General features: G+C 41.4%; 1 protein-coding gene and 1 pseudogene across 2 annotated transcripts; both read right to left on the bottom strand.

Annotated features, from left to right (window-relative positions):
- Positions 1-2,269: 2,269 nt before the first annotated feature.
- LOC146496900 (uncharacterized) lies at positions 2,270-20,641 on the bottom strand (annotated as a pseudogene). The gene is made up of 5 exons (XR_014870657.1): positions 19,420-20,641; positions 15,668-15,861; positions 11,097-11,114; positions 8,629-8,725; positions 2,270-4,282 (listed from the first exon to the last, which is right to left on the bottom strand). The product of XR_014870657.1 is annotated as an uncharacterized LOC146496900 (transcript).
- LOC146496901 (uncharacterized) lies at positions 10,263-15,670 on the bottom strand. The gene has a single exon (XM_085141054.1). The coding sequence runs from the start codon at positions 15,668-15,670 to the stop codon at positions 14,843-14,845; it is 828 nt and encodes a 275-aa protein (XP_084997180.1). The 3' UTR covers positions 10,263-14,842.
- Positions 20,642-20,644: the final 3 nt, after the last annotated feature.

Raw genomic sequence — 20,644 nt, 5'->3', positions numbered from 1 at the left:
TCCGTACCACGTGACTGATTCGGGAATTGGCTCGCCGGTTCGCGCCAGATTCAAAATAAAATGGGCAGCAAAACACAGCTGATTCCCCCATCACACTGGCTGTATCCCAATTTAGGGTCTTCAGCCTTAAAGTACGCAGCCTCAACGATCCTCAAGGGCCGCGTACTTAAAGACCGCTAAGGCCGGAAGTGCGAGGCTTGTGAAATGGGACGGTCTAGCCTCCGTCGCGCTGCCCAGGTTGCCTAGCAACCATGATACTAACAGCTGGAAACGTTTCATGCAGCTTTGTTTGACAGAAATGAAGGAGAAAATCTTTTGTTCATTTGTTTGTTTGTTTCTACGTGAGCTTTGATCATTCTCTGATTAAGCTCAGCTATTGAACGGCGTATATTTTAAACTAAAGGCTTTAAAACCAAGTTAGTACAAACGTCACTAATGTCACATAACTTTGCCGACATGTGGCCAACAGTAATGTTTTAATGTTCTTTGTTATTAAACATTTGCACATAAATAAGTGACATAATATTCAGTACTTACTTAAAGTTTACTCTTCAGGCGCCCCTCATCCGCCGTTTTTTTTTCGGCAAAATTATCCACACCCACCGCCGCGCTATGCATTCTGGGATATGTTGGGCCACGAAGTCTACACCGCCACGTCCTTAAAATTCAGGGAAATGAAGGATGCATTTGAGGGCCGCATTTCGAGCAGCCTTCGCATTGGGACAGCCTTCGTCGCGTCGCTGTGACGTAATCGGCCTTAAAATGCGGCCTTTAAGGCTGCAGACCCTGAATTGGGATACAGCCACTGTTTTGTGGAATTGGATTACGTAAGTGCTACATAGTTACTTGAGCATTTCTTCTTCGATGGAACCAGCAAGGAAGAGATTTTTTTCTCTTCTAATAAAGTATGCACACAGTAATAAATATCACAAATGATAAGCACCATAATATAAATAAACAACACTACAGATCCCATAACCTGACTTATGTCTTTTAGTTTATTAAAAAGTGAAGCGCCACACAGTTTGTGTCATTATCCAGATGTACATAAGCATGATTACACAGTTACCAGGGTCGGGTTTTGATTATCGATTAAAATCTATTCTAGCTTGGATAACGTGATATTGATTAATTAAAATCTAATATAAATTCATTTTGCCCCAAACGCCAGAATCTCAGGTTAAAGCTCACTAAATTTCAACAACCAACAAACAGCTAAAACAGTAAATGACAGCAGATACACGTGGGCTATTATGCACAAAGACGTAAACACAAAGCGCGGACCCGCTGACACATCAGAATCAGTGAGATGTCGCCTTTCTCACCCGACGGCACGGACACGGTCAGGGCCGAAAGCCGACAGCTCGCTGATTATGATCCGTTGGCGGGCTTTGTGTTCACGCCCTTTTTGCACTGATTCTGAAGCTGTAGGTTTTACCTCTGCAAACAATATTGACTGAACCAGCAGCAAAAGAAGATCCAAACTACGCTTCACATAAACATAGCCATGAATTCACTCTGACTTTTGCTATTTTGCTTCCACCATGATAAAATCACACTTCATGCACAGCTCTCTCTCTCTTTACTTCAAGAACAGTTTCCTGTCTAAAATCTGTTTTCTGCATTATTCGCTTGCTTGTTATGCACAAGTCTACCGTTGTTTACAGCGCTGTTGGCCGCTGTTTTTTTTCCCTTTTACTTACTTCTGAAAAGAAAACCTGATTTCTGCTGTTCAGTAGGCTTCTGAACAAATTTAAACTTTTTCAAAATTATGCAAAATTGTAAAACGCTTAGCTGTGTCTCTAAACCTCTGTAACGTTTCTCTGCTTCACTTCAGCAGCATCAGGTAACGTTCATATGTTGATTAATGGTTTTCTTTTGTTTTTGATCTACTGCAGAATATTTTTATAAAATCGTTTTTCTGTTTTAGCCTCAGCTACTTTGATACAAAGGCATCTGCTGTGATGTTTACACCTTTGATAAAGTCTCGCAAATGTCATCTTTCTTTTTATAGATATTAAATTATGGAAATGTACTGATCCGTGATCTGAAATATAACATTTCTGACTGTCTGAGGCAAAATTTCCCCAGATCAGATCGAATCAAATCATGGATCGAATCGATTCGGGACCTTGTGAATCGGAATCGAATCGATTCTAGAAATCAGTGACGATACCCAGCTCTAACAGTTACACAATCATACCAAAACTCTGTCCTGATAGTTTCCACTTTCTCTTTTGTATCAGACATACTGAGACAATATTCGGGATAAATAATCATGAAAACTATTTATTTATTCAGTTTAGAGGTTTACACGTCACATCATTAGAATCACAGAGCCTGTTTCACTTGAATCATCCACTTGATGGCGAAGTAGAGCAAATGAATCATCACAATGCTTCGAACCATGAGTCGACCAGTTGGATGGAAAGCTTCAGTTCATCACGAGGCTTCATCTCACCATCACTAGTAAAATCCCAGGCAGAGAAATGAGTTTTACGACAGTCGAGGTAAACCTTTTATTTAAGCCGGGCTTTCTGCTTCAGACTCTGAGCCTGCTCATTTCTTCCATAGTGTGAGTGTAACCTACTCCATCAGACATGAACAGATGGCGATAAAGTGATTTAAAAAATCTATAAAGAACATAAAAATGTAAGTTAAACAGAATACGACGTAAAGATATGATAAAAGGTTAACGCAGCGGAAAACTAGTGCATTGAGCAGTAAAATAAACATTTTAATGTGATAATTATTTTCTCTTTGAGTGTGCGCTCAGCTCTCATTAGAGCTCTGAACTGGACCCATGTAAACATTAAAGCTTACAGTCCCAAAGCCTGACAAAAGATTTGCTTTAGTCTGTAGCAAAGTGAAATTCATTTTATTGTTTTTGTGTTTTTGTAATAGCTACAATTCAATCTGTGTGAAAGAGACTTAGCAGCAGATTAGAATCAAGTACAACAACATACTTTACATTTGCTGCATTATTAAATTACACATACGGGGTCACATTCTGGCCAGTTTTAAAATGAACCTCTGAACATTACCCGCTTTCGACCAGTTTATTTACATGTTCAATGTAAGTTACCACGGTGATTTAGCCAGGTAAAAACTGGCCAGGTAAAGACTTTAGAGACACAAACATGTGGTTTCAGCTCAAAGCAGCTCACTAAGCCAATAATCTTGATTGAGGATACACTTCTCTCTGTGAGTTTTCATGTGGTGCAACAAATGTTCTCATGTTTTACAGCATGTGTGTTTTTGTGTTCCTGTCATGTTGGGGTCAAATCTGACAGATTTACAACTTAAAGCACTCATAAATATTGTGTTTTACATACAAATGCTTTATGCTAATTTAAGAGCTGTTAAAACAGACCGGTCAAGTCTGACTGGGAACACTAAAGTAAAGGGGGCGGGACTCTGGAGGATTAAAGCTACTTCTGAATATTTTTCCATGTTTTATGAGATGGTTTCAAACCTGCATGAACTCTCATGTGCTTGAATAAAGAACTACTATATCCAAACACTTTCCCACATGTTTTACAATGATATGGTTTCTCACCTGTGTGACTTCTTGAGTGTTTTAGTAGATCCCTATTATATGCAAACATTTTCCCACATGTTGGACAAGAACAACACTTTTCACCTGTGTGAGTCATTATGTGCTCTGTTAAGTGAGAGCTACGTTTGAACATCTTCCCACATATTGTACAAGAAAATGGCTTACCACCTGTGTGGGTTCTTATGTGCTTTGACAAAGAATTATTACATCTGAACATTTTCCCACACATTTTACAAGCAAACGGCCTCTCACCTGTGTGGATTCTGTAATGGATTTTAATTTGATAATTAAACTCAAAGGTTTTTCCACAAACATCACATTTTAGAGACTTTTTACATTTACCAGAGTTACACCGACTCCCTGATGCAGTGGGGCCTTCTTTATTTTTGTGACTTTTATTTCTTTTTCTACTTGATCTTGAATTCTTGCTTCTTTCCTGATCCTGGTTCTCAGCTCCAGCAGAGCTGGGAGAGGGAAGCTGCTCCCCGTCTCCTCCTGGTTCACTGTGGTCTCCTTCCTCAGCAGCAGTCACCATAAAGGTATCTGTCTCCTCCTTCAGTCCCAGCTGCTCTCCCTCCTGACTGCTGCACAGTTCCTCCTGTTCCTCTTTAATCTGTGGAGCTTCTGGTTCCTCCTGGTCCAGACTGGAGCTCCTCTCCTGGTTCCAGAGCTGCTGCTCAGGAAGAACCTCCTCCTCCTCGCAGACAGGCTGCTGTGGGACGTCTGGAGGAACTGAAGGAGACAAAAAAAAAAAAGAAAAGTGATGTGACAACAGAAAAACATATCTGAGCAAATATACCATCAAAAGAAGGCTCTACAGTGAGAACATGTTCCTCAGAAAGTTGCCATCTCTCGTCAGTGCTGACAATCACTCATGTCTGCTTTTGAAAACACTGGAGAAATGTTCGCACAATCCTCACAGTTAAAGAAAATTCAGCTACAAGGAGAAAGACCACAAATGAAGGCTGCAACTGAGAATACACATCCTACTGTAGAGTTAAGCTCACCATTAGACCAATAAGACCAATAAGGGTCAAGTGAGGTTAGTTAATACATTTACTGTAGTGAGCTGCTAAATCAAACCAAGAACGGACACACAGGCACTCAGATGTTGCGTGTACAGAGTTGAGAGATAGAGAGACAGAGGGAGGGGCGGGAAGCTTGCAGAGTATTAAGAGGCTGTGATTTGGAAATAACTGACTGTAAAGCGCTATACAAATGCAGGCCATTTTGTTCCTCCAGGATACGATCATCCTGAACAAATGATTACAGCAAACAGTCACAGTTGGATTATAAAGTAAAAGGAGGACAGATTCTGATTTTTGTGACCTGTTAATACAGACTTATTACTGATTTCAATTTTCTTTCTAAAAACTATTACTGATAACATATACAAGGAGAAATCTCTGTGAAGGTTCTCAGTCATCCAGGTCATCGTAGTCAAAGGAGCTTGCAAAGAAAAGCGTCTGGACTTCTTTAAGTAGCTTGAAGACGTTTCACCTCTCATCCGAGAAGCTTCTTCAGTTCTAAGGTCAAATTGTGGGGAGTCCCAGATTTAAACCCAGTGGGAGTTTCCCCCCACAGAGGGACAAAAGGACCCCCTGAAGTTGCATAAAACTTCCACAATGACCAGTTTCCCGCGGGGAGTTGAAAAACTGGCAGTTAGAGGGAATGAGTTCAGAGAAAGCGCTTAACTCACCAGGGTTAAGCCAAGTTTCAGTCAAAAATAAGAAATCCAAGTCCCGGGAGGTGAAGACATCACAAAGGTCTTGTTAGCTAGCGATCTGGCGTTCACCAGAGCCAAGCTAATCAAGATCGAACCAGAGACTGGCTGGGATGCACGACCCAGCGGATGGAGATTCCCGGGGACAACACCACCTCTACGGAGGCCAAGTGCACAACGCCATAGAAGTTGGTCAGGTCAGGTAATATCTTAATCCATTGATGGCGAGGCGCCAGGGAGCGCCAGAAAACAAACCAAGCATGATCCGAAGATAGACCATCCAGGAAGCAGCGAGGATCAGCTGTCGAGGAAACCTCACCGATATGCCTGACTGTTTCCCCAATCTCCTGCGGTGTTGCCTTTGGGAAGCAACCCGTGCCGGGCGGCAAAGATCCTCGGGAACGGCCACCAGAACAGTTTGGAAGACATCTTCTTAGAGCTACCAGGACAATGTGTCCACAGAGGATCGGATGTGGAGGAGAGTTGGGCAATCATAAATCATCAAAGTAGACACAAAATGGAGCAAAGTTAACATCATCAATAACACAAAAAACAGGACAGGTAAGACAGTTTGCTGACGACATCGTCGTGGTGGGCCTGATCTCTGATAACAACGAGACGGCCTACCTGAAGGAGATTAGGAATCTGTAGAACTGGTGCCAGAGGAACAACCTCCTTCTAAACGTCAGTAAGACAAAGGAGTTGATAGTGGACTTCAGCACTAAGCAGGAGAGGAACTACCGGACCCCCGTCATCAACGAGTGCCCAGTGGAGAGAACGGACAGCTTCAAATACCTCGGAGTTCACCTCACGCAGGACCTGTCATGGTCCTGTCACATCACATCATCACCGTGGTGAAAAAGGCCCGACAGCATCTCTACCACCTCAGACGCTTGAGAGACTTCTGACTGCCCTCCAAGGTGCTCAGGAACTTTTACTCCTGCACCACAGAGAGCATCCTGACGGGAAACATCTCAACCTGATTCGGGAACAGCACCATGCAGGAGCTCTACAGAGGGTTGTGCGATCAGCTGAGCGCACCATCTGCTCCGAGCTCCCTGGCCTGCACTCAATCTACAGCAGGCGGTGCTGGACCAAGGCCAGGAAGATCATGAAGGACCTCAGCCATCCCAACAACGGACTGTTCTCTCTGTTGAGGTCAGGAAAGCGATTCCACTCCCTGAAGACCAACACAGAGAGACTGAGGAGGAGCTTCTTCCCGCAGGTGATACGGTCTCTCAATCACACCACCACACAGCACTGACCCACACATATGGTTCTTACACACACTCTGGACATTCTGGACATTTGTTTACACTAGTGGCCACTGCACAACTACACTGCGTGGTCATCTAATCAAATCACTCACTTAGTCACAAGTCACTTAAATAAATCACTTTTAAGCATATTTGCACTGCACAAGACACTTAAATATGTGTATTGCACAACCCTGGACATTACATTTCTCTCATTACCATTTATTACTCGTACAGCTGCTCTTATTGTTCTATTTTATTTTATTCTTTCCTAGTTAAATTTACCCTTCATTTGAATTTTCATATTTATTCCCTATCCAATTGATAGTCTTTTAATTTAGGTCACGAGCAGATGTCTAAGCATTTCACTGCATATCGTACTGTGTATGATTGTATATGTGACAAATAAAATTTGAATTTGAATTTATTTATAGAAAAACAAACTACAGGTACTTCCATTATTTTTCAGCATGTGTATAATGTCAGTTAAAATAACAGGACATACCGAGGCTGCCGGCTCTGAGCTCTGGCTAGCTTTAGCTTTAGCCACTTTGCCTTTGTTAGATTCTTTCTCATATTTTGCTGATTAAAGGAGATTTAAGCATCAGATCAAGTTTGTTGATACCAATTTCATTTAGGTCCTCACGTGGTTTACTTTGGCGATGGTTGTGTCTTCACTCACAGTGAAGAGCTTCCATGGTACCAGCATGAAATTATCCGACCTGTATGTCTTCAACATACAGGTCTCGTCCTGTATGTTGAAGAAATAAAAGTTCCTTTGACTGGAACTAAAGGGCAAAACCCAACTCCTGAAAAACAACCTCCTTCACCAGAGTTACACAATGCAGTTAGGTGAGTCCAGTTTCCCTGGAAACGCCTCATCAAGCCCAAAGGGGGAGGGGACACACACACACACACACACAAACAAACTCTCATAGCGTGAGCTAATAATTGTCAGGTGGTGTAATCAAATAAAATATTAATTAAAATCACAAAATAATAGTTTTTTTGTACTCTCTACAATAATTTATGCATTTATATTTGTATTTTTCTGTGTTTAAATACTACATTGAAGAATAAAAACAGAAATATTTACCATTAGAACACAATTATTACAATTTCCAAAAAACAATCAAACAGAAAATAATGTGATCTGCACTGTAGACAATCAAAGGGACGTTATTTATTTTAATGAACATTCGGCTGAACCACTTGACAGTTTTGTGGTGCTGAATAGAAAAATGGGTACGAAATAGTAAACTGAAGAAAATTCTAAACATGTTAAAAGAGAAACAGCCTGCAGATAAATCACCAAACACATTTTATTATTGCAGCTCATATTAAGTTTCCAACACTTTCCAATTAAACACTGTTTTACTTCATCATCATCATCATCATCATCTCTAGCTTTCTCAATCATTGGTCGTTATTATCATCATTATGATTATTATTACAACAACTACTAATTATTGATCTCTGGCTCTCTTCCACAGCTGTCTTTGTCCTGTTTTCCTCCCCTCACTCCCACATGGCTGCCCCTCCCTGAGCCTGGTTCTGCTGGAGGTCTCTTCCTGTTAAAAGGTTGGTTTTCTGTCCCACTGTCACCAAAGCGCTTGCTCAAATTGCGTCATATGATTGCTGGGGTTTCCTTGTATTACTGCAGGACCTATACTTTACAATATAAAGTGGCTTGAGGTGGCTATTTTGATTTGGTGCTATATAAATCAGGTTGAATAAAATGCTTAAATCCGGCCTGATTTCAAACAGGAAGGGAGGGACTGAGCGGGGAGGAAACGGCCCAGGACGGAGTCCAACCCTGACTCTTCCGGGGGCTTTTCGGCACATGGGTCCCCCTCTGAACCAGATTCACAAATCTCCTAATCCTAACTTTGTTTCACTAAATAATTAAGAGAGAAAGTTCTGATTAAAGGCTCAAATCCAGGCTGATTTCAGCGCCTGCTGTTTGAATGGAGCGCAGTGCAGTCCTGTCCTCTGTTTGCTCTTTGTTAGCTCACATCTCCAAAAAGTCCTCACAATCAGAAACGTCCCGCAGAGCTGTGATCAGGATCCTCCCTCAGAGGGACACTCACCTGTCCTGTGCAGCTTGATTTCGGGTTTCCAGGTGATATCCAGCAGTCTGCGCTGACGGTCGATCTCTTCCTCGTACTGGACGATCGTTTTTTCAAACTCCAAGAATATTTGTTCAGCAGCAGCAGTTAGTCGCTCGTTGATAAACTCTCTCAGATACTGAACTGAAGGCATTGTTGCTGCCACAGCTCACACACAACACAACACGACACGACAAACTCTCTGTTCGGTCACACACGTGAAAAGCTAACGGTATTAGCGCCTTTCCTTTGTTTTCTTCCGCCTGGTGTCACGTCGTGAGCTTCCGGCAGAGCACAGGTGTTGCCTTTAGTTCCTATGTGTACATTTTTAAACTCACCGTTGCAGTAAATGAACAGATTCTAAGCAGCAAGGCTACAGTGCGAAGAGAAAACAGATCCCTCAAAAACAAATTAAAGTGCTCAAATTAAACTTAGTATCCTTTCGCCATAACCATTGTTGCATTGTGTGAAACTAAAACCGGTGAGCATTAGTTTGGTGATGAGAGAGCTCAGAGGAGAAATCAGACAGGTTGGAGCTGACAGAAAGAACAGCTATGAACATCAGTCTTATCCAGGGACTCTTCAACATGTGCATTGAAGGAGCAGTAGATCAAACTATCAATGGATAGATTTCAGTTTATAGACTTCCTGCTGCAAGATCTCCACTGAAAGCAGCAGAAAGACATGCTGAGTGTAAAGCTGTCAGCAGGGGGAATAACACAGGGCTGTGAATGAGTCCTGTCACTGTGATCAGGCTCCTCCTTCTAATCCACCAACTTAGTGTTGATGAAGACTAAACAGAGAGATCACAGCTTCTTTATACTTGCTGTAGCTCACAGTTACTCTACACTGCAGATATGACGCCTCTGTTCATCTCAGTGCTGCTGGCTGCTATGTGCCTCGGTATGAACACAACTCTGTTTCTTTGATATCAACATTGACATGATTCTTTAACAGCACACTGATACTGTTTGTTGGTGTTTTACAGAATGCAGAGCACAAAAAGACAACGTGCTGCAAGCAAAAGGAGAAGAGACTGCTGCTGAAGGAGGCACAGTAACACTTGGTTGTCTCTATAACACCAGCGGTTTAACAGGTAATTATCTCTTCTGGTACAAACAGGATGGAAACAACAGCCCCAAATTCATCCTGAGTCGTGTTAGCAGGGATGATGGAAACACAGCAGACGAGTTCAAGGAGAGATTTTCCTCCACACTGGATTCCAGCAGCAGATCAGTTCCTCTGAAGATCCAGAAGCTTCAGCTGTCTGACTCTGCTGTGTACTACTGTGCTCTGCAGCCCACAGTGACAGGAAACAGCAAAACTCTGTACAAAAACCTTTGGAGCAAAGACAACAGAATACTCCACAACATCCACTAGAGGGAGCCACACACTGTTAAACCTCTGATTCTTGTGTCATTGGACTGATGACAAAGACAACAGAGAAATGAAGCAGTAAAGATCAGAGACAGAGACAGAGCTGCTGTGGAAGCACAAAACTATTTGATTGGCTGAGCTATTAAACTGGCCCCGCCCACTGAAGTTGAGCAATGACATTATTTGTTGGTCATTGTGCTGCAGTGGAAGAACATTGTTCATGAGCTGTCTGTCTGGCTTTAATAACTCCAAAGACATGTTGCTGCACCTTCTTTTGCTTCTATCTCACATTATAGGTGAGTTTAAGAACAGGATTAAAGTTTAGTTGAAGCTGCTGCATTAAGCAGATATACAGACTGCATTTCACTACTTTTCTTCTTTCTTTTTCCAGGACTAACAGCTGGAGACTCAATCACTCCTCAACAACCTGAAGTCACTGAAACAGAAGGAGAATCTGTCACACTCACATGTGACTATGAGACAAGTGCAACTGGTTTTAGGCTTCACTGGTACAGACATCATTCTGACCTTCAGGCTCCTCAGTTTATACTCTGGAAAGCAGAAGGATCATGGAGTGGTGAATACATACCTAATAAACATTACAAAACCCAAACATCAGCTACATCAACTAATCTGACCATAGCAGCCCTAACCCTGGCAGACACAGCTCTCTACTACTGTGCTCTAGAAACACAGTGATACAAAGTGTAGAAGAGGCTGTACAAAAACCTGAACACAGATATCTGACTACTCTTCAAAGAGGAGGGAAGTGGTATTCAAAGCACAGCTTCATATCAGATGGATTCTGCTAATTCCTGTTTTATCAGAGTCACTGTGGTTACAGCTGCTAATGAAACACTGTGGGAGGATTCACACGAGCAGCAAATCCACATCAACCACAAACCAACTGTAGGAACGTTCAAATGTGACATTTTCATATTAAAAGCATTTCTGTTCTTTCAAGACTGCTACACAAAATAAAGTTCTTCCAAAGAGTGCTACACATATTGACACAGATTTAAATTCCAGGCTTTATAATGTTTTTGGCTCCACCCACTGATGTTGAACTCAACCAATGAGATGATTTCCTTCTGCAGGATTTAAAGCACAACCAGCCTGATGCTGAGGAGAAGGACTGCAGCAGAGAGACTGCATAGTTTCTTTATTCTGAGGTCTATTACAGTTTCTCTAATGTTAGAATCATCCTGTCTCAGAGTGATGCTGAAAAAGTAGTTCATGCATTTAGGTGGGACTACTTAATTCATTATTTTCAGGTTGTCCTAAAAACTCCCTGAAAAGCCTTCAGTTGATCCAAAATGCTGCACCAAGAGTCCTGACAGAGAACCAGCTTCCAGTTTGGTTTTAGGAGACAGACACTATCTCTACTTTTAAGATTAGACTTCAAACTTTCCTTTCTGCTAAAGCATAAAATTAGGGCTCAACCAGGTGACCCTGAATCCTCTCTTAGCTATGGTGCAATAGAGGTAGGCTGCCGGGGATTCCCATGATGCATTGGGTCTTTGAGTATCAGCTGAGATGGGGGTAATGCCAAAGAGCTCTCAAAACAGATTTGACAGGACACCACCAAACACCAAAACCTTTGGACGAAAGACAACAGAATACTCGTGGAGGGGTAAGTTGTCCCGTTGAGCCTGATACACATCTTGAGCGGAAATCCAAGCATTTCCAGAAAGCTGGGCAGGGAGGCAGGCAAGTGAGAGCAGCCGTGAAGCAGCTCAACAAACCAGCGACTTAATAGAGGTTAGTTATGGCAGGATGGAGAATTACTGTGAGCAGAGATTGAAACAGGTGAGAACGAGCAATACTGTGATACAACTATGACGTCCAACACTAACCATGGTTAGCAGGCGATCTGGCGAGGAGTGATTGTCTTAAACGCTGGTCTTAAAAGCCGGCGTTGTGCCAAAAAAGTGTTTGCCTGCCAAAACTGATTTCCAATGTTTCCGTGTGTAATATCTTTATGTATGCTGGTAAATAGACATCGGTGAACATGGTTTACTAAGGGGTTTTATATATACAATAATTAGCTGTTGTTCAAGTATCTTTATAACTGGTTATAATGTAGGTACAGTTGATATATTTGTTGCGCTGTCTGCTGTCCTCTTGGCCAGATTACACTTAAAAAATAAATTTGCAATGTCAACAAGATTGTTTGTGAACTGGATAAATAAAGGATATATAAAAGTCACTTCCAAAAACTGATTGCAGCTTCTACCTTGTTACAGGAATGTTGCTGGTGGCTCAAAGTGACCTGATATCATTAATGAGGGAAACATTTGACATGTTTCACGTATCATAGACCAACAAGTTATTTATAGCAGGTTAAATACGAGCAATCAGTTTAGGGCAAAAACCGGAAATCAGTTTTTGGCAGACGATCATTTTTTGGCACAACATCGGTCATTCTTACACATGTACTGTATCATATAAAATATATAAACTAAATATCTTTGCAGACCCACCCTGTGTGATTCCCCACTCGCCGGCCAGAAAAGACAAACCGCAGGTCTCAGTTGCAGTAGCCCATCCACGTCTGATCTTGCTCGGGCAGATACAGCAACACTGCCAGAGACTTCCTGTAATCTATTACAGTTGTTAAAGAAACGGTCCAGGAACAGGTCACTCAGGTTAATCCTGTGTGAACATCTGAAAATATTGTTTTTTCATCTTTACTGTGTATTTGAAATATTCTTGTTTAATCTGTTTAATCTTGTAATATACAAATATTTCAGTCTGTATCGCCCGATTGGGCGATCGTGGCTCAAGAGTTGGGAGTTCGCCTTGTAATCGAAAGGTTGTCGGCTTGGACAGTCTCAGTCGTTGGGTCCTTGGGCAAAACAATTCACCCGTTACCTACTGGTGGTGGTCAGAGGGCCTGGTAGCGCCAGTGTCCGGCAGCCTCGCCTCTGTCAGTGCGCCCCAGGGTGGCTGTGGCTACAATGTAGCTGCCATCACCAGTGTGTGAATGTGTGCGTTAATGGGTGAATGACTGAATGTAGTGTAAAGCGCTTTGTAAATAGTAAATGCAGGCCATTTAGTATTTTTAACGGGCGCTCAAAAGTTTGAGTACATTTCCCCCTATTTTAGCTTCACTTCACTGGCTGCCCATTTCTTTTAGGATTCATTTTAAACTTCCTTTATTTGCTTTTAAAGCTCTCCATGGCCTAGCCCCATCTCATCTCTCTGAGCTGCTACAGCCTTATACACCTACCGGCTCTGTCAGGTAAGCTGATCAGCTCCTCCTGAATGTACCCAGGACTGGGTGTAAACTTAGAGGAGATCGTGCTTTTGCTGTATCAGCTCCCAAACTGTGGAACGATCTCCCTTTAGAGATTAGACAGGCCACTTCCCTACCTGTTTTTAAGTCACTCCAGAAAACCCACCTCTTTACCCTGGCCTTTGACACCACGTGAGATGTTGGTTTTTATTTTTTTGTTTTATTTTAGTTGTTTTAGTTGATTCTATGCTGTTTTATCTGGTTTTCTTTTTTGATATAGGGCTGTTTTAATTTTTATGTATTATGTGTTTTATTTATTTACTTTTGCTGTTTTCTGTTATTCTATTGTTTTTAACTTATTTTATGTACAGAACTTGAAGTGAAGAATAGTACAGGAGAGTATAAATACAGGTTTAATACTTTAATGCTTGCAGAACAACAAATGAAAATTGTACACTTATACCTGCCTACCAAACCTGAGGTTCTCACAGCAAGTCTAGATTCTTAAACTTAAAAATACCAGTAAATTAATGTAAATGCACTAAATGAGCTAAATAAAGAAAACAAATATCAATATAAAAGACCATCTCAATTAAAACAAAACAAACATCTTCTATATATTCAAAAGGAAACTAGCAGCATGGTGGTGCAGTGGTTAGCACCATCCCCTCACAGTAAGAAGGTCCTGGTGGGCTCAGGCCTCCCTGTGTGGAGTCTGCATGTTCTGTCTGGGTACTCCAGCTTCCTCCCACAGTCCAAAGACATGAATGTTGTTCTAAACAGTGATTATATTTACCACAGGTGAGAGTGTAAATGGTTTACTCTCTGATAAACTGTCAACCACATCATCACCACAGTGGACAGCATCATGTTTAAGATTTAGATGGAAAAACATAGAAACAGCTCCTAGATTTCAGTTTGCCGAAACAGAGCACCCCCCCCCCCCCCCCAGAAAAAGAAAGCATATACTATCAATGGAGATTAACACGACCAGACTTCCTTTATATAAACTAAATTAACAAAACTAAAATCCCAGTCAGAATAAACGCTGCCATTATCAGATGACAATAAAATGATAAAATTTTTTAGAGAACATAAAAAAAATATATACCAATAAAACACTTGCTGAAAGTATGACAAAAGAGTGTGCGCTTGGCTCTCTCTAGAGCTCTGACACTTTAAACTGGACCCATTTAAACGTTAAAGCTTATAGTTCCAAAGCCTAAGAAAATATTTTCTTTACTTTGTTCCAAACTAAATTCATTGTATTGTTTTTGTGATCCATCTTCTAATAGCTCAAATTAAATTAGTGCAAAAGATTTAGCAGCAGATTAGAATCAAGTATAACAACACTTGTATGTTTTCTGCATACTAAATGAATACATGCACATTCCAGTTAAACCTCTCAACTTTACCTGCTCTTTAATATGTTATGTGTTCAGTCTAAGTTACCATGACCTTTAAATCAATATTTATATTCATAGCTCTTTCAATTATTCATTCCTGAACAGGGTAATTAAAGCCAGATTTAAAAAAATCAAGTTTTGTGACACAAACCTCTGACTTTTAGCTCAACGCAGCTCACTGAGCCAATAATCTTGTATTGATAGTGCACCGCTTAGCATGAGTTTTCATGTGACACAACAAATGAGTTCTAGAGTTAAACATTTTCCCACATGTTTTACATCCATACGGTTTCTCGCCTGTGTGTGTTCTTATGTGCTCTGCCAACATAGAGTCACGGCTGAACGATTTCCCACATGTTTTACAATGATATTGTTTAACACCTGTATGCATTCTCATGTGTTTCAATAAGGAACTACTATATCCAAATACTTTCCCACATGTTTTACAATGATATGGTTTCTCACCTGTATGCATTCTCATGTGCTTAAATAAAGAACTACTATATCCAAACATTTTCCCACATATTTTACAATGATATGGTTTCTCACCGGTGTGCGTCTTCAGGTGCATCAGTAAATCACTGTTATAAGCAAACATTTTCCCACATGTTGTACAAGGATAAGGCTTCTCACCTGTGTGAGCTCTTCTGTGCTTCCCCAAAGAGCCAGTAGATACGAAACCTTTACCACAAATAGTGCATGAATACGGTTTCTCGCCTGTGTGTATTCTATAATGTCTTGTCATTTCATAATTATACCGGAATACTTTTCCACAAACATCACATTTTAGATACTTTTTACCTTTATCAGAGTTACACCTACTCCCTGATGCTGTCGAGTCTTCTTCATTCTTGTGACTTTTGTTCGTAAATTGAATTGATTCTGAATCAAGTTTCTCGCTTCGTCTCTGATCTTGGTTCCCAGCTACAGCAGAGCTAAGAAACAGGAGCCGCTGCCCATCTGTTTCGTTTTGGTCACTTTTGTCACAAGTAGCGGTCACCATAAAGGTATCCGTCTCCTCCTTCAGTACAAGCTGCTCTCCCCCCTGACTGCTGCTGCAGAGTTCCTCCAGTTCCTCCTTAACCTGCGGAGATTCTGATTCCCCCTGTTCCAGACTGGAGTTGTTCTCCTGATTACAGACCTGCCGCTTAGTCGGTACCTCCTCCTTCTTAAGAACATGTTGCTGTGGGACATCTGCAGGGACAAAAGGAGACAACACAAAGAAACTGATATGAAGCAAATTTGCTGTCAAATCAACTAAAGAACAGCAATAAGGGTAAACCAACATTAAACTACAAGCTGATGTTGGAAAAAAAATGTTTCCCCTCTTTAAAAAAAGCACTCCATGAAGCTAGAACATCGTATTATTTACCTGAGAATAAAATGAACGGTTTCTCTTTAGCACTGTAGCCTGCCTGACAAAAAGTCCAAGCACTGTTGAGCCAATGATTCATTTCGCTCTTTTTTTAAAAACTGAGTTTTACATGTATCAATGGCCTTGTCCCAGAATTAGTGAGCAGAATGATTTTAATAGCAGCACAGGAGTCACAAAAAGAAGAGTAGCTCATGGACACTGCTAACTACCAAAATACCAAACATTATTTGGTCAATTCTTGTTTTCCTAATCCTAAATGTCAACAGATCCGCGTTTTTTAATTCCCAGGTGAAACAATGGCTGAAACAAAAACAAATCTGTGGACACTAATGTAAACCAGCCTACTTTATTGTGGGCTGTTTACATCAACCAGCTAAGAGGATAAAGTGCATCCCCATGTATCTTCTGTTATTAGTTATTGTGTGTGTGTGTGTGTGTGTGTGTGTGTGTGTGTGTGTGTGTGTGTGTGTGTGACCTCCTGATCACCAAAAGGATCATAAAAGCAGGAAGCTTACAACACAAGAAACAGATCTTTCAGATAGAATGTATCTACAATAAACCTCCCCCAGCACAGAGTGGCTGGAGAGGTGGTCAGAGACAAAGGAATGATCTTATAGTTTGAACTTAGACTTTACAAATTTAAGAAACACAATGACAACATTCAACAATTTGACTTAACAGTCGTGTTTACGAGTGCCTGTGAGGAGTCGGGCTGCAGCATCCTGAACTAGCTACTATCAAGGCAGTCCAGCAAAACGTTAAAGAGTGTGTAGATTTTTTTAAAAAGGAAAGTAGATTTGAGATTCATCGGCATAACAGTGAAACGACAGTGAGTTAGTCGGTGCTCTGTCTTTGTGTCGTCACAGTTCCCGGTGCTAATGTGGGCTACACGTCTGTGCTTCATGCCTCAGATGGAACTATCACAGTGTAAGAGAGAGATTCTCCATGCAGTAAATGTAACACATGACTAAAGTGGAGCTCTGACAGACGACACAGCGTTTAGTTCAAAGATAATTTTTGCTTGTTATGAAGCAAATTAAAAACTGAAGGGCTGTGCTGAGTCTGAGCTCTGTCTTTGCTCCCCAGAACAAATGCACCCACTGTTTATGATGGAGGTGACAGGTGCTGTCAGCCCAGCTCCATCAGCTAACACTGGGTGTGGTCTGTGGCTGCAGAGGAGGGTGGTGCAGTGAGTTCAGGGGTGTGAGTCAAGCTGGGTCCATGACACAACTGTGTTACAGAAGTCGAATGTTAACTTTAACTGGAAACCAGCCTGGAGACCTGAGACCTGCTGTCAGTCTGCTACAAACAGAGTGAACTGAAGACGCTGAGTCACATCAAACATCATAACGAAGTCAGAGAAACCACATCACTGACTCGTGTATCCACGCTCTTTGGTTCTGTCCACCAGTTCAAAAGTTTTGGCACGAAATATGTGAAGACTTTTCAAAGTGTCTGAAACACAACATTCCAACTTCCCCTTTAGTGTGTTTGTTTGGCAGCTTACACAGAGTTTCTATCTGATTTCTCAGACTTTATATCTGATTTAGTTCTGAGCTCAGATAAAATAATTATTGTGGGTGATTTTAACATCCATGTAGATGCTAAAAATGACAGCCTCAACATGGCATTTAATCTGTTATTAGACTCAATTGGCTTCTCTCAAAATGTAAAAGAACCCACCCACCACTTTAATCACACTCTAGATCTTGTTTTAACATATGGCATAGAAACTGAACATTTAACAGTGTTTCCTGAAAACCCTCTCCTGTCTGATCATTTCCTGATAACATTTACATTTACAATAATTGATTACACAGCAGTGGAGAGTAGACTTTATCACAGTAGATGTCTTTCTGAAAGCGCTGCAACTAAGTTTAAGAATATAATCCACCCACTGTTATCATCTTCAATGACCTGTACCAACACAGAGCAGAGCAGCTATCTGAACGCTGCTCCAACAGAGGTCGATTATCTTGTTAATAATTGTACCTCCTCACTACGTACGACTCTGGATACTGTAGCTCCAGTGAAAACTAAGGTCTCTAATCAGAAGTACCTGACCCCGTGGTATAATTCTTAAACACGTAGCCTAAAGCAGATGACTCGTAATCTGGAGAGGAAATGGCGTGTCACAAATTTAGAGGATCATCATTTAGCCTGGAGAAATAGTTTTTTTTAATAGCTTTAAAAGAAAGGCCTCCACAAAGCCAGAAAAATCTTACTATTCATCACTGATTGAAGAAAATAAGAACAACCCCAGGTTTCTTGGAGTCATTTTTGACCAGGACATGTCCTTCAACGCACATATTAAACAAATATGTAAGACTGCGTTCTTCCATTTGCGCAACATCACTAAAGTTAGAAATATCCTGTCTCAGAGTTCAATTCAATTCAATTCAATTTTATTTATATAGCGCCAAATCACAACAAATGTCGCCTCAAGAGTGACGCTGAAAAACTAGTTCATGCATTTATTACTTCCAGGCTGGACGACTGTAATTCATTATTATCAGGATGTCCAAAAAACTCACTGAAAAGCCTTCAGTTAATCCAAAATGCTGCAGCAAGAGTCCTGACAGGGACTAGAAAGAGAGAGCAGATTTCTCCTGTTTTGGCTTCCCTTCATTGGCTTCCTGTTAAATTCAGAATTGAATTCAAAATCCTGCTCCTCACATACAAGGTCTTAAATAATCAGGCCCCATCTTATCTTAATGACCTTGTAGTACCATATCACCCTATTAGAGCACTTCGCTCTCGCTCTGCAGGCCTACTTGTTGTTCCTAGAGTATTTAAAAGTAGGGTTAGGCTCTCTCTCTCTTTGTAGTGCTCAGCCTTGTGTATATACAGATGTTTTGCACAACTAATGGTGCCTTATTTGTTTATATTGTTATTGATAAATAAAGTTCACTTAAAAAAAGAATTTCACAGGAAACACAAAGCTGTTTAAAATTATTCCGCCTAAACAAACTCATTCAGTGATGAATTCAGGTTGAATAAAATGCTAAAATCCGGCCTGATTTCAAAGCTTTACATGAATTATTCTATAGAAAGGAAAAGACGGACAGAGTAGGGAGGAAACGGCCCAGGACGGAGTCCAACCCTGACTCTTCCGGGGGGTTTTCGGCACATGGGTCCCCCTCTGAACCAGACTCACAAATCTCCTAATCCTAACTTTGTTTCACTAAATAATAAAGAGAGGAAGTTCTGATTGAAGGCTCAAATCCAGGCTGATTTCAGCGCCTGCTGTTTGAATGGAGCGCAGTGCAGTCCTGTCCTCTGTTTGCTCTTTGTTAGCTCACATCTCCAAAAAGTCCTCACAATCAGAAACGTCCCGCAGAGCTGTGATCAGGATCCTCCCTCAGAGGGACACTCACCTGTCCTGTGCAGCTTGATTTCGGGTTTCCAGGTGATATCCAGCAGTCTGCGCTGACGGTCGATCTCTTCCTCGTACTGGACGATCGTTTTTTTCAAACTCCAAGAATATTTGTTCAGCAGCAGCAGTTAGTCGCTCGTTGATAAACTCTCTCAGATACTGAACTGAAGGCATTGTTGCTGCCACAGCTCACACATAACACAACACGACACGACAAACTCTCTGTTCGGTCACACACGTGAAAAGCTAACGGTATTAGCGCCTTTCCTTTGTTTTCTTCCGCCTGGTGTCACGTCGTGAGCTTCCGGCAGAGCACAGGTGTTGCCTTTAGTTCCTATGTGTACATTTTTAAACTCACCGTTGCAGTAAATTAACAGATTCTAAGCAGCAAGGCTACAGTGCGAAGAGAAAACAGTTCCATCAAAAACAAATTAAAGTGCTCAAATTAAACTTAGTATCCTTTTGCCATAACCATCGTTTGATAATGTGAGCTTTAGTTTGATGATGATGAGAGAGCTCAGAGGAGAACGATCAGACAGGTTGGAGCTGACAGAAAGAACAGCTATGAACATCAGATCAACATTTATCCTCTGAAAACATGAAAAACTGTCAAACGGTTAAAGCTGATGAGCTCCAGTGGTATCAACAGGATCCTGGATCAGCTCCTCGGTTCCTTCTCCTTATCACTGATAGGAGTGAGCCGAGAGTGGTGAGAGCAACCCCCCCAAACGCTCGACTGACTGCTGCACTGAACAAGGAGAGAAATCGAGTCAATCTGGAGATCTCCTCTGCTGCAGTGACAGACTTGACTTTTCTAGCTGATCCTGAGTATAATGCTTATTATTTCCTACCTAATCTTGGCTTTCAGCAGAGTATTAACTGTGTTTCTAGATTTTCTAGTTTTACACACTGAAACACACAGTGCCGAACACTTCAAGCCACATTCACCTATTCACACACACTGGTGATCGACTTAAGTGTATTATCCAAGGACTCTTAAACATGTGCATTGAAGGAGCAGTAGATCAAACTACCAACGGATAGATTTCAGTTTATAGACTTCCTGCTACAAGATCTCCACTGAAAGCAAAGCAGCAGAAAGACATGCTGAGTGTAAAGCTGTCAGCAGGGGGAATAACACAGGGCTGTGAATGAGTCCTGTCACTGTGATCAGGCTCCTCCTTCTAATCCACCAACTTAGTGTTGATGAAGACTAAACAGAGAGA

Source organism: Neolamprologus multifasciatus, chromosome 18 (genome assembly GCF_963576455.1).
Source record: "Neolamprologus multifasciatus chromosome 18, fNeoMul1.2, whole genome shotgun sequence".
NCBI classification, from domain to species: domain Eukaryota; kingdom Metazoa; phylum Chordata; class Actinopteri; order Cichliformes; family Cichlidae; genus Neolamprologus; species Neolamprologus multifasciatus.
Note: the sequence above shows the minus strand (reverse complement) of the source record. Positions and strands in the feature narration are given on the sequence as shown.

Bases quoted from the DNA above. Each gene is read 5' to 3' on its own strand.
- LOC146496901 (XM_085141054.1), bottom strand. From the start codon at position 15,670: ATGGTGACCGCTACTTGTGACAAAAGTGACCAAAACGAAACAGATGGG.